Raw genomic sequence first — 13,791 nt, 5'->3', positions numbered from 1 at the left:
TATATTTGCATTAATTTATTGTTTTGGAAAGCAAATATTGTGATGTTTTAGAATTTTGTTTATTAGCAGGTCAATCTAAAAGTTAGAAAAACATTTTTAAGAAGACCAAAATGCAGCTATATGGTCTCTTTATAATAATAGTCATTGGTCCAGTTTGGCCTCACAAGTTATTTTTGGCCTGGAGCAACTACAGCATCTAAGACAATCTTCTAAGACATGAATAAAAGATATCGTGCTACATTTTACTATTCTTCCAAAATTTCATGTGTAAAATTGACATATTACCTGCCTGCAATATTGCAAAAGAGAAAATGGTAGTAGTCCCAAGGAGACTGATTTTACACCAATTTTAACTCTTCTGGATGTAAATGACTCATGATATACATCATTTTTAAAGTTGCTAAGAGAGAAAGGCAGTTATTTGGGCTAAGTTATTAGTACTCCCATTTTCACTGTGTACTTTCAGATTTATCTTTACACATTAATAATATTAGCATCTCCCAAAGCAGAGATTTAATTATACCTTCCAAACAAGGCAATAAATTTGTGAGCATACTTAAAACTATCATAAATAATTAAAGCTAAAATTTATTCTTCAAAATAAATGAATGAAGTAAATTTGTGTTGCTGTGGCCTTGACTGAGTCACATGGAATTTTTTAATCACTCATTTTTGATCAAAGAAGTATTATACTCTTTGATGGATGATTCCTGGGTTCTAGTTTATTTCTGCATTTTAATAAGACAGGATACATTTTTTCACGAAATGTTTTTTTAAATAGCATTGCAGTCAACAGATATTTATTAAATATTTACTGGCAGAATGTCAAGCACAAGACACATACTGAAGCTTCACCCAACTGTTTTCTAGACTGAATTAGTTACAGATTCTTAGGCAAATGGCATTGCATAGACATGGGGAAATGACTTCATGATGTTTCCTAGGACCCAATCTTTTCCAATCCCTCGAGTCTTCCTGATGACTTTATGTTTTTGACTGGGTACAGTGTACTTTATTGATGGTACACACTAAGGTAGGGGTCCCTAAACCCCTCTCCTTCTTCAGGGGCCTGGGATGGAAATGGTTGAGAATAAAATTCTTCGTATGGTGGGCGATTGAGTTGGGAAGACTCCCCGCAGCTAAGGGCCTCTCTCTTCCTTGCTTTTCCTAAGGCTGGTGGTCCAGGGGGCTCTTACTCCTTGGAGGCCATGTGGACCATAAGGTCCACCACCCTGTTCCTATAGCCAAATTCATTGTCATACCAGAAAATAAGCTTGACAAAGTGGTTGTTGAGGTCAATGCCTTCCCAGCAACGAAGGTGCAGGAGTGGGTGTCACTTTTAAGGTCGTAGGAGACAATCTAGTTCATGTAGCCCAGGCTGCTCTTCAGGTGGCTCTCCAATGCCTGTTTCACCACCTTTTTGATGTCATCATACTTGGCAGCTTTCTCCAGACAATGGATCTGATCCATGACTGACACGTTGGTGGTGGGGATGCAGAGGCCATGCCAGTGAGCTTGTTATTCAGCTCAGGGATGACCTTGCCCACAGCCTTGGCAGCACCAGTAGAAGCAGGGATGGTGTTCTGGGCAGCCCTGTGGCTATCATGCCACAGCTTCCCAGAGGGTCCATCCACAGTCTTCTAGATGGTAGTGGTGGCACAGACTGTGGATATGAGTTCCTCCACAATGCTAAAGTTGTCACAGACGACTTTGACCAAGGGGCCCAAGCAGTTGGTGGTGCAGGAGGCATTGCTGATAATCTTGATGGAGTTGTCATACTTATGGTTCACACTCATCAGAGGAATGACAAATTACCAATGTCAGAAACAAAAAGGGTAACTGAAATAATTTTTATGATACAAATTTCAGTTATCTCTCCAATTAACTGTACATATTCAATACAATATGAATTAAAATAGTGACTGGCCTTTTGTGGGAATTAATAAAATATAACTGAATATGCAATATCCAAGAATATCCAAGATACTCTCAAAGAGGAAGAACGTAATGGAGAGACATGCTCTGTCAGGCTCTCTCCAGTCTCCCACTTGCCTCCAACACTTCTTGAATGATATGACTATTAGGAGACATCTTCAATATATAAAATAATAGTAATGAATCATTAGTATTGAAAGTAATGAACTTTTAAAACTACAAGCACAGCCATCCTGAGTGGCAGTCTTGGTAAGCAGATATTTGAGTGCTGATCAATAAACAGGGCTAACACCTTTCAGAAATCGGTTTAGGAAAGGTAATAAATTGGTCCAGACTCTGCTGAAGATGTCAGCACCCTCTAGTGGAAATAAGGTTTTGAAAAACCACTTCCTTAATAACCCAGACCTATCTCAAACATTTTTGCCCTAATGAAGTATCCATCATCCAGACTGAGCTATTACAGAAAATAAAATTTCGAGACAGTAATAAACAATGTAGTATTTTGTTTTATTGTATTAAATAATTGCAAATCATTCGATGTAATTTGTAGTCTCATTCAGAATAGCAATAGAAAATAAAACAAGAACAAAGAAAATTCAAGTTATCTCTGTTCTCACTAAATTAATAGCATAGAAATAAAGAATAATATTTTGAATGTATGCCAGACTTTCAACTGGTCCAGAGCACCAAATGGTCAGCCCAAGGATGTCTTCATGTCTCTCCCTGGCTCTGCCTATAAACCCAAAAGGGAAATGAGCAAACTGAAACCGTCTTCAATATTTCACATTAACTTGGATGAGCATCTCTTCAGTCATAACAATCGTATCATAAATCTCAGTTCAAACTCTGGAATTTTTAAATTAGTAAAATCATATTACAGTTTATTGAAAATCTAATATTAAGCCCTGGCTGGTGTGCTCAGTGGTTAGAGCTCTGGTCCCTGCGTGGAAGGGTGGAGGGTTCGATTCCTGTCGAGGGCATGTAACCTGGGCTGCAGGGTCAACCCCTGGCCCCTGTCGGGTTTGTGCTGGAGGCAACCAACCAGTGTGTTTCTCTCACCTCACTATTTCTGTCTCTGTCTCTCTCTCCCTCTCCCTCCCTTCCACTCTAAAAAAAAATCAATGGAAAAAATATCCTTGAGTGAGGATTCACACACATACACACACACACACACAACCCTAATATAAATTGTCACTATCTTCCTTTCTAACTTTTTACTTTGGTTGACTTAATGGTCCTGCAATTTCATCAGTACAATAGCCCAACTCAATCATTTCTGATTCTCTTAAATTCTATATAGTATGAGGGCAAAGGTCTTAGAGAATAAAGTTTATTTCCCCTGGAATTTTTCTCATTTAACTGGCAGCAATAGTTGTAGGGCCATTGTTCCAGCTACTCATTTTTTCAAAAAGCACAGTTCCTTTCACATAGAGATTATTTAAAGGAAAAATTAGATATGTCTGAATATGAATACATACAATAGAAAAAATATTGATATTGTAAATATTTAAATTATTCCGCTCCACCTGCTGACGAGGAAGGAAATCTCTATGTTGCTTGGTGATAAACTTTGTGTTTTTCAATAGGATAAAGCCTGGAGATGAAGAATTAAATAAGCCAAATACCTCTCCATTAGAAAAAAAAGAACATATTTTTTTAAAAAAGAATTTAATGTTGTATTCATGGATATGTGTTTTAAAATATATAGCCTCAGTACCTCCCTTTTTATTATAATTTTCTCAGCTACAGGTTTTAGTGTATTAAAAATGCTTGTCAACATTTAAATACATAAAAAGTACCCTAAGTAAAAGACAATTAACAGTGATCCCTAAAGTAATAAAATTCAGCCCAACTAAAACACAAAATATTTGTAATTGGTTGAAAATACTTTTTCCTTATAAGTCTAATAACCATCAATTCTCCTGCTATTATAACGTAATGGTTGAAAGTTAGTTTTCTTGGGAATTGCAAACGTGGGGAACCAACGCCCCCTCCTGGTGAGAGATGGGAACCAGCAGGAAAAAAAATCAGAAGGACTCGCGGGATCCGCCGCTTCTAGCCTTTCAAAGCGTGAAGCCGCAGACCCGCCCCTCCTGGCGGCTCTGACCACTCAGCGAGCCTCACTCCACGTGATTGACAGGGCCACCGCCCGGTCCGTTACCTCAAGTCCTCACTCCGGAAACAGTGACCGGGTTTTTCCCGGAAGTCCAGCGTCCGCTCTCTCCCAGCATCCTTTGCCTTCCGGCTATGTTCCGTCCCGTCCGGCCAGTCCCGCCTTGCGCGCCCATTTCGATCACGAGTTTGGAGCGCGGTGTTCCGGGCTCGAGAGCCCCGCACGGGTTTTGCAGGACCGCGTTCTCGGGCGGGGGCGATGGGGGCCGGAGCGGCGCCGTTGGAGGGTTACTACTTCTCAGCCGCCCTGAGCTGCACCTTTCTAGTGTCCTGCCTCCTCTTCTCCGCCTTCAGCCGGACGCTGCGGGAGCCCTACATGGACGAGATCTTCCACCTGCCGCAGGCGCAGCGCTACTGTGAGGGCCACTTCTCCCTGTCGCAGGTGGGGCCCGCACCCGTCCCCCGCGTCCCCAGCGCGAGAGGCCGAGCAGGGCCGCCGCGCGCCGGCTTCTCCCTCCCTGACCCTCAGCGCCCCGCGCTCCCCCCTCCCAGCCTCAAAACAGAAAGGGAGCGGGGCCAGCTTCCGTCCCTGCCCCTGAGCTCGGTGAAGTCGGTGTTAAACGAATGAGTCAACGGCAGACCCGCCTCCTGGGGAGTAACGTAGTGACCCTAGCGAGTGGGGAGCCGAGGACAGCCGCCTCCGTTTCCCTTCCCCCGTCCCGGGCGAGGCGGGGCGGGTCCTCGGAAGGAGCCGGAAACTTCGCCTTCGGCCTCGGCCCCGCGCCTGCTGTGTTTGGGGGACGGGACAGGGCGGGAGATCTGCAACCGCTGAGAAGTGACAAGTTACCTTAATTCCGACCCTGGCGTTTTGAGGACCCTTTTGTTAACTGGTTAAAGTGGCAGCTAGCGAAGTGGCATCGTGTTTGAATATATCATCGACTCTGTAAATGTGTAGATAGCGATACAAAAAGTGCAGCAGGCCCTGGGATAACTTCCTTTGTTCAAGGACTTTTCCTTATAACTGTGATGAGATGCGGTAGGAGCTTAACTCTTGTTTATAGCCATGAGCCCGTGCTAAAATTGGTTTCCGTACGTGTTTCTCTTAAAGTCACGGAACCTATCAGATTTTAAGTGAGGACTTGCTGTAAGCACGCTCTTCTCCTCCTTCTGGTGAGGCAATGTAGAGTAGTGGTTAGAAATATAAAGCCTAGTTAGATAAAGACCTGCTTTTAAATCTCAGAGTTTATTTACTAGTTATGTGACCTTGTAAATTTCTGAGTTTCAGGTTACTCATCTGGAAATGACAATAGTAGTATCGACTGTAGGGCATGTTGCAGGATTAAATACAGAGGGCTTAGCACACGCAGTTCCTGGCTCAGTACATGCTAGCTTTCATTATGGGGCCTGGAATGAAACACTTCCTTCCTTCCAAACTCATCAGAGTTCCAGCTGATGTTTCCACACTCTTAAAAACTGGAGCATTTGTGATTTAATCACCAAAATATGGGCTTTCCAAAGAGTAACTAGGTCTTTCTGAAGAATAGAAACTGATTTTAAGTTGTTACCTACCGGTTGGTGATACCTTAACAATCACAAAGCAGGTGCAGGTGCAAAATATAAGCAAAATGTTTCTTTAGAGGTGGCATCTGATCTGCTGAGGACTTACTTAATTGTGTCACAGAATAGCTTCTAAAAATGCCTGATTGTTGGTAAAGATGTTTTTGAGCTTGACATCTTTGTGGCAGTCCTGTTGGTCTTTCCTCATTGTCCGCCTTTCATTTTTAAGTGGGACCCCATGATTACTACATTGCCTGGCCTATACCTGCTGTCAGTTGGAGTGGTCAAACCTGCCCGTTGGATCTTTGGATGGTCTGAACATGTTGTGTGCTCCATTGGAATGCTCAGATTTGTGAATCTTCTCTTCAGTGTTGGGAACTTCTATTTACTGTATTTGCTTTTTCGCAAGGTACAACCCAGACACAAGGTATGTTTTCAAAATATATTATTAGAAGTTTATATACAGTCAGGTCCACAATTATGATGAATTGGTTTTATGAGATTTGGTGGAAAATGTCTTTAACACTTAGTATTTGTGTATAGTTTGTAAAGATAAAGCAAGACCTTCCAACCTCCATTTTATAAAAAGTTTATATTTAAATACTTGAATAACTTTTATTTATTTGTAAAATCTAAAGTAAATGTTCATCAATAAAATCAGTTCACTTAATATTTGCTGAGCTCACTTCATGTGCTAAGCGCTGAAACTACAGAGGTAAATGAGGCAATGTTTTTCTTAAGAAAGTTACATTTTCATTAGGGGAAACAGACGTTACCTGAGGAATTTTTATGTGTCTTAATGCAGGTCCTGGAGGTGAATTGCCTGGGTTTGAATTCTATCCACTTATTAATTATGTTACTTTAGTCAGGTTACCCCTCAGTGACTCCATGTCTTTATCTGTTAAATGGGAATAATATAGAATCTACCTCATAAGACTGTTATGAAGAGCACAGAAGATTAATAGTGGAAGGTGCTTAGAATAGTGCCTGATGTAAAAGGGCTCAATAAATATTAATTATAACAATTATTTTTAGTAAAGAGGTTATTTCAGTGGTGTAAATTATGAGTGGAAGATGGGTGTAAGATACTGTGTGGATACAGAGGAGCAGAGCACTTACTGCAGCCCCTCTGGGAGGGAGAGGTGTGTGCCTGGCAGTGGGTCAGGCTTCACAGAGAAGGTGGCACCTAAGCTGCGTCTTCATAAACAGATAGGGCTGTAGGGTAGGGAATGCATCCTGGCGGGAGAAGCATAAGCACAACAGAACGCATGAGCAACAGAGGCAGGGAATTGGTGTTTGGAATTAGAGGAGTATGATTGTACAGGGATGTGAGGCTGGAGAAGCAGGTAGGGGGAAGTCACCAATGTCCTTAAATGTCATGGAAAGGGTTTTGAACTTGAATAGGTGATGGACAGCCCTTAATTTTAATGAAGGCAATGGCTTGGTTGAATTTATGATTTAAATTTTTTTTTTAATCCTCACCTGAGGATATTTTTCCCCATTGATTTTCAGAGAGAGTGGAAGGGGGAGAGAGAGAAACATCAGTGTGAGAGAGACACATTGACTGGCTGCCTCCTGCACGTGCCCCGACCAGGGCTGGGAATCGAGCCTGTAATTGAGGTACGTGCCGTTGGCCGGAATCGAACCCAGGATCCTTCAGTAGTTAGGCCAACGCTCTAACCACTGAACCAGACCAGCCAGGGCTGATTTTATGATTTAAATTAATGAAGGCTACAGCCCTGGCCGAATGATCCGGTTGGTTGGAGTGTCCTCCTGTGCACTGAAAGGTTGCAGGTTCAGTTTCCTGTCAGGGCGCATAACTAGGTTATGGGTTCGATCCCTGGTCGGACATATATGAGAGGCGACTGATGGTTGTTTCTTTCTCTATCCCTCCCTCCCTCCCTCTCTCTCCCTCTCCCCCCCCCTTCCTTTCTCTCTCTCTTTAAAAAAAAAAAATCAATAAAAACACATCCTTGGGTGAATATTAAAAATAATAAAATTTTAAAAATAAGTAAATAAGTGAAGACTACAATTCAAGGAGATGAGAACACTTTCAAATTCTGAAATAGTATGTCAGAAAGGCTAAAACAAGGTATTTAAGTTTAGGCTGAGCCCAGTATTTTCAAGAAAATCCTTGTAATTTCAACATGAAATAGTAAGATCATTGGGCATGGTAGTATATGTGCTATATACATATTTACATCCTCTAGTGTAGAGTTTTGAAGCGATAGCCTCAAAAGAAAAATTGGTGTTGATGGCTAAGTGGATGCTTATTGAAGGCGCTGTGACATAAGTTCAGGGAAGTGGAGCCACCAGCATTGTGTCCCATTCATCTTCATGTTCCACAGAGAATTTAGTTCAATGTCTGGTACACAATAACTCCTTAACTGCTGTTGAATGGTTCAGAGTATTTTAGGCTGCAGAAGTTTTGGAACCCACATTTATTGTCGTACCGGCTTCCAAACTGATAGATGTAACTAGAAGTGCCAGTGTTCTTATAAATGTGTATTGTGTTTTTACAAAGCCAGAAATAAAGTTAATGTTGAATAATTTTATTTAAATAAGATTCAGGTAGTTTTTTTCATTTTTAAGAAGTCACTTCATTAGCTCAACAGGAAAAGCATATTTGTTTTATCATGAAAATAATTTTAACTGTGATTTCTCTTCCTCCTAGGCTGGCTCAAGTGTCCAGAGAATCTTGTCAACATTAACCCTGGCAGTATTTCCTACACTCTATTTTTTTAACTTCCTTTACTATACAGAAGCAGGCTCCATGTTTTTTACTCTTTTTGCCTATTTGATGTGTCTTTATGGAAATCATAAAACGTCGGCCTTGCTTGGATTTTGCGGCTTCATGTTTCGTCAGACGAATATAGTCTGGGCTGTGTTCTGCGCAGGAAACGTCGTCGCACAAAAGTTAACTGAAGCCTGGAAGACTGAGCTGCAGAAGAAGAGGGAGGAGAGGCTTCCCCCTATTAAAGGACCGTTTTCAGAATTCAGGAAGATTCTTCAGTTTCTCTTGGTCTACTCCATGTCCTTTAAGAACCTGAGCATGCTTTTCCTCCTGACTTGGCCGTACATCCTCCTGCTGCTCCTGTTCTGTGTTTTCGTGGCGGTTAACGGCGGCATCGTCGTCGGCGATCGGAGCAGCCATGAAGTCTGCCTGCATTTCCCCCAGCTGTTCTACTTTTTCTCTTTCACCCTCTTCTTTTCCTTTCCTCACCTGTTGTCTCCCAGCAAAATGAAAGCTTTTCTTTGCTTAGTTTGGAAGCGTAAAATTCAGTTTCTTGTGCTTACTCTGGTCTCTGTAGTCTTAGTTTGGAAATTCACTTACGTTCACAAATACTTGTTAGCAGATAATAGACACTACACGTTCTACGTATGGAAAAGAGTTTTTCAAAGATGTGAAATTGTGAAGTATTTGTTAGTCCCAGTCTATCTATTTGCTGGCTGGAGTATAACCGACTCGCTGAAATCAAAGTCAGTTTTCTGGAACTTAATGTTTTTCATGTGCTTACTCACTGTTGTAGTACCTCAGAAACTGCTAGAATTCCGTTACTTTATTTTACCGTATGTCATTTATAGGCTGAACATACCTCTGCCCCCCATTTCCAGACTTGTTTGTGAATTGGGTTGCTATTCAGTTGTTAATTTCCTAACTTTTTATATCTTTCTGAACAAGACTTTTCAGTGGCCAAATAGTCAGGACACTCAGAGGTTTATGTGGTAATGTCACAGAGATCTTGAACTCTAACAGTAGATTCAGTATTTCCACATGAGCAACTGAACAGATAGAAGTTATGGACTTTCTTTTAGGCACAGTGGTGGTTCTCAGATCACATCAGATTTTTTTATTTTTAAAAAAAACCCTGATATATGTGTTTTAAACATATATAAGAAATCCAAGGGAGTTAAGTGGTAAAGAACTTAGAAAAGTTTAAGACTTACTCCATAAGTCTGAGTAATAATGGGAAAATAAAATTGTTTACAGTTATCTCATAGTATCACTTTTATACTGCTGGTCACTCAAAAAGCTTGGAAACTTTTTTATAGATACGAGTTTAAGAAAATTGAGCATGTGTAATAATACTGGAATTTATGTATTAATTCTCTTCAGAAAGCAATAGCAGACAGAATATTTGAAAAATATTGACAAATGATCAGGTAATGTTCTTAATTGAAACTGCTTAACATTTCAGTAAATATAATTTTAATCATAAGGCAAAATAGACTCACATCGATAGTAAATACTAGAAATTCAAGGCTTATCTATGTCTACCTAGGATTTAAGTTATTGTTTTTTGTTAAAAATCTACAAATGGGGAAGCTCTTCATTAATTCCTAATATGAAGTATGTGATGGCCACAGATAATTATGTTGATGATAATACCTTTAAAAAGGGATTTTCTTTTTTGAAATATTTACTGTGTTAGTTTTTTTTTACTTCCATAACAAATTACCACAAACTCGGTGGCTTAAAAAAATTTCTTTCACGGTTCCAGGCCATAAGTCTCAAGTGTTGGCAGTCCTCAAGTGGCTGGCTCCTTCTGGAGGCTCAGGGAGAATCGGTTCCCTGCTTCTCTCCTAGCTTAAGGTGGCCGTCTGCAGTCCTTGGTGTTCCTTGTTTATAGATGCAGCATTCCAGTTTCTCTGCCCGCTGTCTTCGCTGTCTTATAAGGACAATATCATTGGATTTACTGCCCACCCTAATCCAGGTTGGTCTCATGATGACATTACTAACTCAGTTACACCTACAGAGACCCTTTTTCCAAATAAGGTCATATTTACAGGTTCCAAGTAGACATGTCTTTCTGTGGGACACTTTTCAACCCGCTAAAGTTACCAAAGGAGATTTTAGGACAAACTGCATAAAAGCATAGGAAATAATTTCTTTGCTGAGATAGTTTACGTAAAATTTTACCTTTACTGAGAGGTTGAAAAAACTGACTTTAAGGCCAAATATAAAACTAAAGGTAACTGGCATTTTATTCCATTATATAAGAAAAGTTGGAATTGAAAGGAAGTTTAGAAATCATTTGATTTAGTCTTATTTTGTAGAGTAGGGAACAGCTGATCTAGTCTTATTTTATGTGTGGGTTTTTGGATTCTGTGTCTGCTGTTTTGAGTACATTCATTGGTTGTCATTCCATTACAGAAAAGTATTTGGACATGTTAGCTTTGACATGTAAACTTAGAACTGTGAATAGAATTCGTTTTTAACCTCACTTTATGTTTGTAAACTTTTTAAAATAGTTGTGTGAACAATTTACTTTGTCTTAAATGTTGACTAATGTTTTCTCTGTGTTTTAAATAATGAGTAGAATTGGAAAGTATTCTGCATTTGCAAATAGAAAATTGTGTACAGGTGAAAATTACAAGTATGGTTGAGTAATAAATACAGAACAATCTTGTTGTACTCTACTCAGTACTTAGAAAGTAGACCGACTTTTTAGTTATAATAGTCATTGTAGGACAAATGTGGTTTTTTTGTTTGTTCTGTTTTTTAAATTTCATACTCTCCCAGGACCGACTGAGTCAGGAACTCTTGGGTGGAGCCTAGCAGTCTGTTGTTTTTTTATAAACTTTTTTTTTTAGGACAAATGTTTTTACCCAAACTTTTTTATTTAATTAGACAAGAAAGCACACTCAAAGAAATTATTTATAATGGTGTTCTGAACTCCAGTTATTCAAAATTGAAAAATAAATGTTTAATTTAGGAAAAATAGCTTTCTTGTCCAATACCGTATATGAAAGGCTTTTAGGAATATTTCTGAGACAGAAGAACTTTCCTTCTCTAATCTAGTCTGGCAGAAATGAGGAAACCATGCCACCCCATAGATTGGGGGAATCACTGTTACATTTAATTTTTAAGTTCCTGCTGTGTGAAGAGATGTTTTGGAAAAAATCTGCATTCAGAGAAAACAGGTCAATCTTGCTTTTTTCTATAAAGTATAAAATACAGTACTTATATTTTAGAAAAGAATGCTGTGAATTAGAAGATGCCATAAAGCATTGCTGTCAAACAGATATTTTTGGCATGAAGTTTTAAAAATTTAGACTTAATTTAATTTCTTGATTAAAAGGTGATTATAAAAAAAGGAGAGAGCCTGTGGAGCCTTGCAAGTATTGATATTAAAGTGTGTATGTAGGAATATATTAAAGAATGCCAAAAGAATTTAGTCCATAACATGTTTAGGCCCAGTAATAAATCTGTTTGAACTTTTTTCCTTCTGTGACATTTCATGGATGAGTATTATCTTTATATAGCATCAGTGAATATTATCTTTATATAGCATTAGTAAGGTTCCAGTATGCTGTTTCCTCACGTATTATTTATGTTTTCTCTTGGTGGATACCCAGAAATCTTTTCTAATGCATCTGACTGTGTATTTAAATTATTTGGAAATGTAGCATTCCCGAGGTTAAACATAGCATGTCATTTGGCAAGAAAAATTATTTTGTTAGTTCTCTGGCCTCTTTCTCCTCTTCTTAAAGTTATTTCTGGAATGTGCTTAGTCTGTCATAAGGTACCTTAATATAAAGAGTTTAATGCAATTGATTTTTAATAAACAAGTAGCTTATTGTAGTACATTTCTAGTTTGAGTTTAATTGCGACGAGAAGAGAAGAGATCCTCAATCTTTATTTATACCCCCTAAATAGGAGACTGTTATATTAGATGTACTTTTATTTATTTATTTTTTTTAATTTTTAAATTGATTGACATACAATATTATATTAGTTTCAGATGTACAGCCCTGTAATTGGACATTTATATAACTTACGAAGTGATCACTACAATAAATCTGGTACCCACCTGACAGCATACGTACGTGTCACAGTGTTATTAACTATATTCTCTAGGCTGTGCTCTACATCCCTGTGACTCTTCTGTAGCTACCAAGCTGTGCATTTTAATCCCTTCACCTTTTTCACCCAGCCCCCCAACCCCCTATCCATCTGGCAACCGTCAAAATGTTCTCTGTATTTGTGTAGACTCATTTCTAAATAAAATGTTCATATAAAGAAATAAAATCATGTTCATTAAGTTAGCTTTTATTATCTTTAAAGCAATTAGCATTTCATTAAAAAGTTAAACAAGAAAAAGTATCATGCAAATAAATTTTTGTAATGGAAATTTAAACATGATTTTGGAACCATGGGCTTGTAGAAGAAGCGTTTAACATGGCAGTTAAGATTTTTATATTCTCTTGTGGCTTTGGAATCAATAGGGCAAGTGGTTTCAACTTTGACCCTCATTTCAAATGAGTATAGTGTTTGTCCTGACTGGCCAGTGCCTGGCACATGTCTAACCTTATTTCAAAAAGGATTGAGCCCCTACCACATATCCAAAAAGTTCTTAAGTTATATATTAAACATTGAGTAAATGAATACTGAATGAAGTTTTTAGTATAGGAAGAAGTGAATATCCTAGAAAAAATTTACTATAAAATATTAATTTAGAAAATAAATCACATATTTCACAGTAAGAACCATCATTAACTTTTTCTGCCTAAATTTTCTGACCTAGTTTTAAAATTTTTTATTTACCATAGTGCTTAATACTTACTTATACATGTATTTACTTATAAATATGTTACATGTTTATAATAGGATATGATTTCAAAATTATTGTTGTTTATTTAAAATAAGTAACTTTCAACCATTACATTATAGTACTAGTAGGACTGATGGTTATTAGACTTTTAAGGAAAAAGAATTTTCAACCAATTACAAATATTTTGTGTTTTAGTTGGGCTGAATTTTACTACTTTAGGGATAACTGTTGTGTTTTATTTAGGGTACTTTTTATGTATTTAAATGTTGCCAAGCATTTTTAATACACTAAAACTTACATAATTATAATAAAAGTATAATAAAAAGGGAGGTATTGAGGCTGTATTCTTAAAAACATATCCATGAATCCAACACTAAATTCTTTTTTTTAAAAAATATGTTTTTATTGACTAGAGAGAGAGGGAGGGAGAGGGAGAAAGAGATAAAAACATTGATGAGAAAGACATTGATCAGCTGCCTCCTGCACAACCCCTCCCGGGGACTGAGCCTGCAACCTGGGCATGTGCCCTGACCTGGAACTGAACCAGTGACCTCTTGGTGCCTGGGATGCTGCTCAACCGACTGAACCACACTGACCAAGCCAACATTAATTTCTTTAACATTTAGAAATC

The 13,791-nt window shown here is 38.5% G+C and overlaps 1 protein-coding gene and 1 pseudogene across 2 annotated transcripts; one reads left to right on the top strand and one right to left on the bottom strand.

The window, feature by feature from the left end:
* Positions 1–1,192: 1,192 nt before the first annotated feature.
* On the bottom strand, positions 1,193–1,796 carry LOC308552576 (glyceraldehyde-3-phosphate dehydrogenase pseudogene; annotated as a pseudogene). Its single transcript has one exon. The product of its transcript is annotated as a glyceraldehyde-3-phosphate dehydrogenase pseudogene (transcript).
* A 2,368-nt stretch (positions 1,797–4,164) lies between these two features.
* Positions 4,165–12,195, top strand: ALG10 (ALG10 alpha-1,2-glucosyltransferase). The gene is made up of 3 exons (XM_081128047.1): positions 4,165–4,489; positions 5,834–6,031; positions 8,279–12,195. The coding sequence occupies exons 1-3, from the start codon at positions 4,307–4,309 to the stop codon at positions 9,332–9,334; spliced, it is 1,437 nt and encodes a 478-aa protein (XP_080984173.1). The 5' UTR covers positions 4,165–4,306; the 3' UTR covers positions 9,335–12,195.
* The last annotated feature ends 1,596 nt before the right edge of the window (positions 12,196–13,791 follow it).

Source organism: Miniopterus schreibersii (genome assembly GCF_964146895.1).
Source record: "Miniopterus schreibersii genome assembly, chromosome: 2".
Taxonomy (NCBI): domain Eukaryota; kingdom Metazoa; phylum Chordata; class Mammalia; order Chiroptera; family Miniopteridae; genus Miniopterus; species Miniopterus schreibersii.
Note: the sequence above shows the minus strand (reverse complement) of the source record. Positions and strands in the feature narration are given on the sequence as shown.

What these genes read in the sequence shown, in the direction of transcription:
- ALG10 (XM_081128047.1), top strand. Translation starts at nt 4,307, where the DNA reads ATGGGGGCCGGAGCGGCGCCGTTGGAGGGTTACTACTTCTCAGCCGCC. An exon ending in GCCACTTCTCCCTGTCGCAG is followed by an intron (nt 4,490 to 5,833) that starts GTGGGGCCCGCA and finishes TTCATTTTTAAG; the next exon opens with TGGGACCCCATGATTACTAC. An exon ending in AGGTACAACCCAGACACAAG is followed by an intron (nt 6,032 to 8,278) that starts GTATGTTTTCAA and finishes TCTTCCTCCTAG; the next exon opens with GCTGGCTCAAGTGTCCAGAG.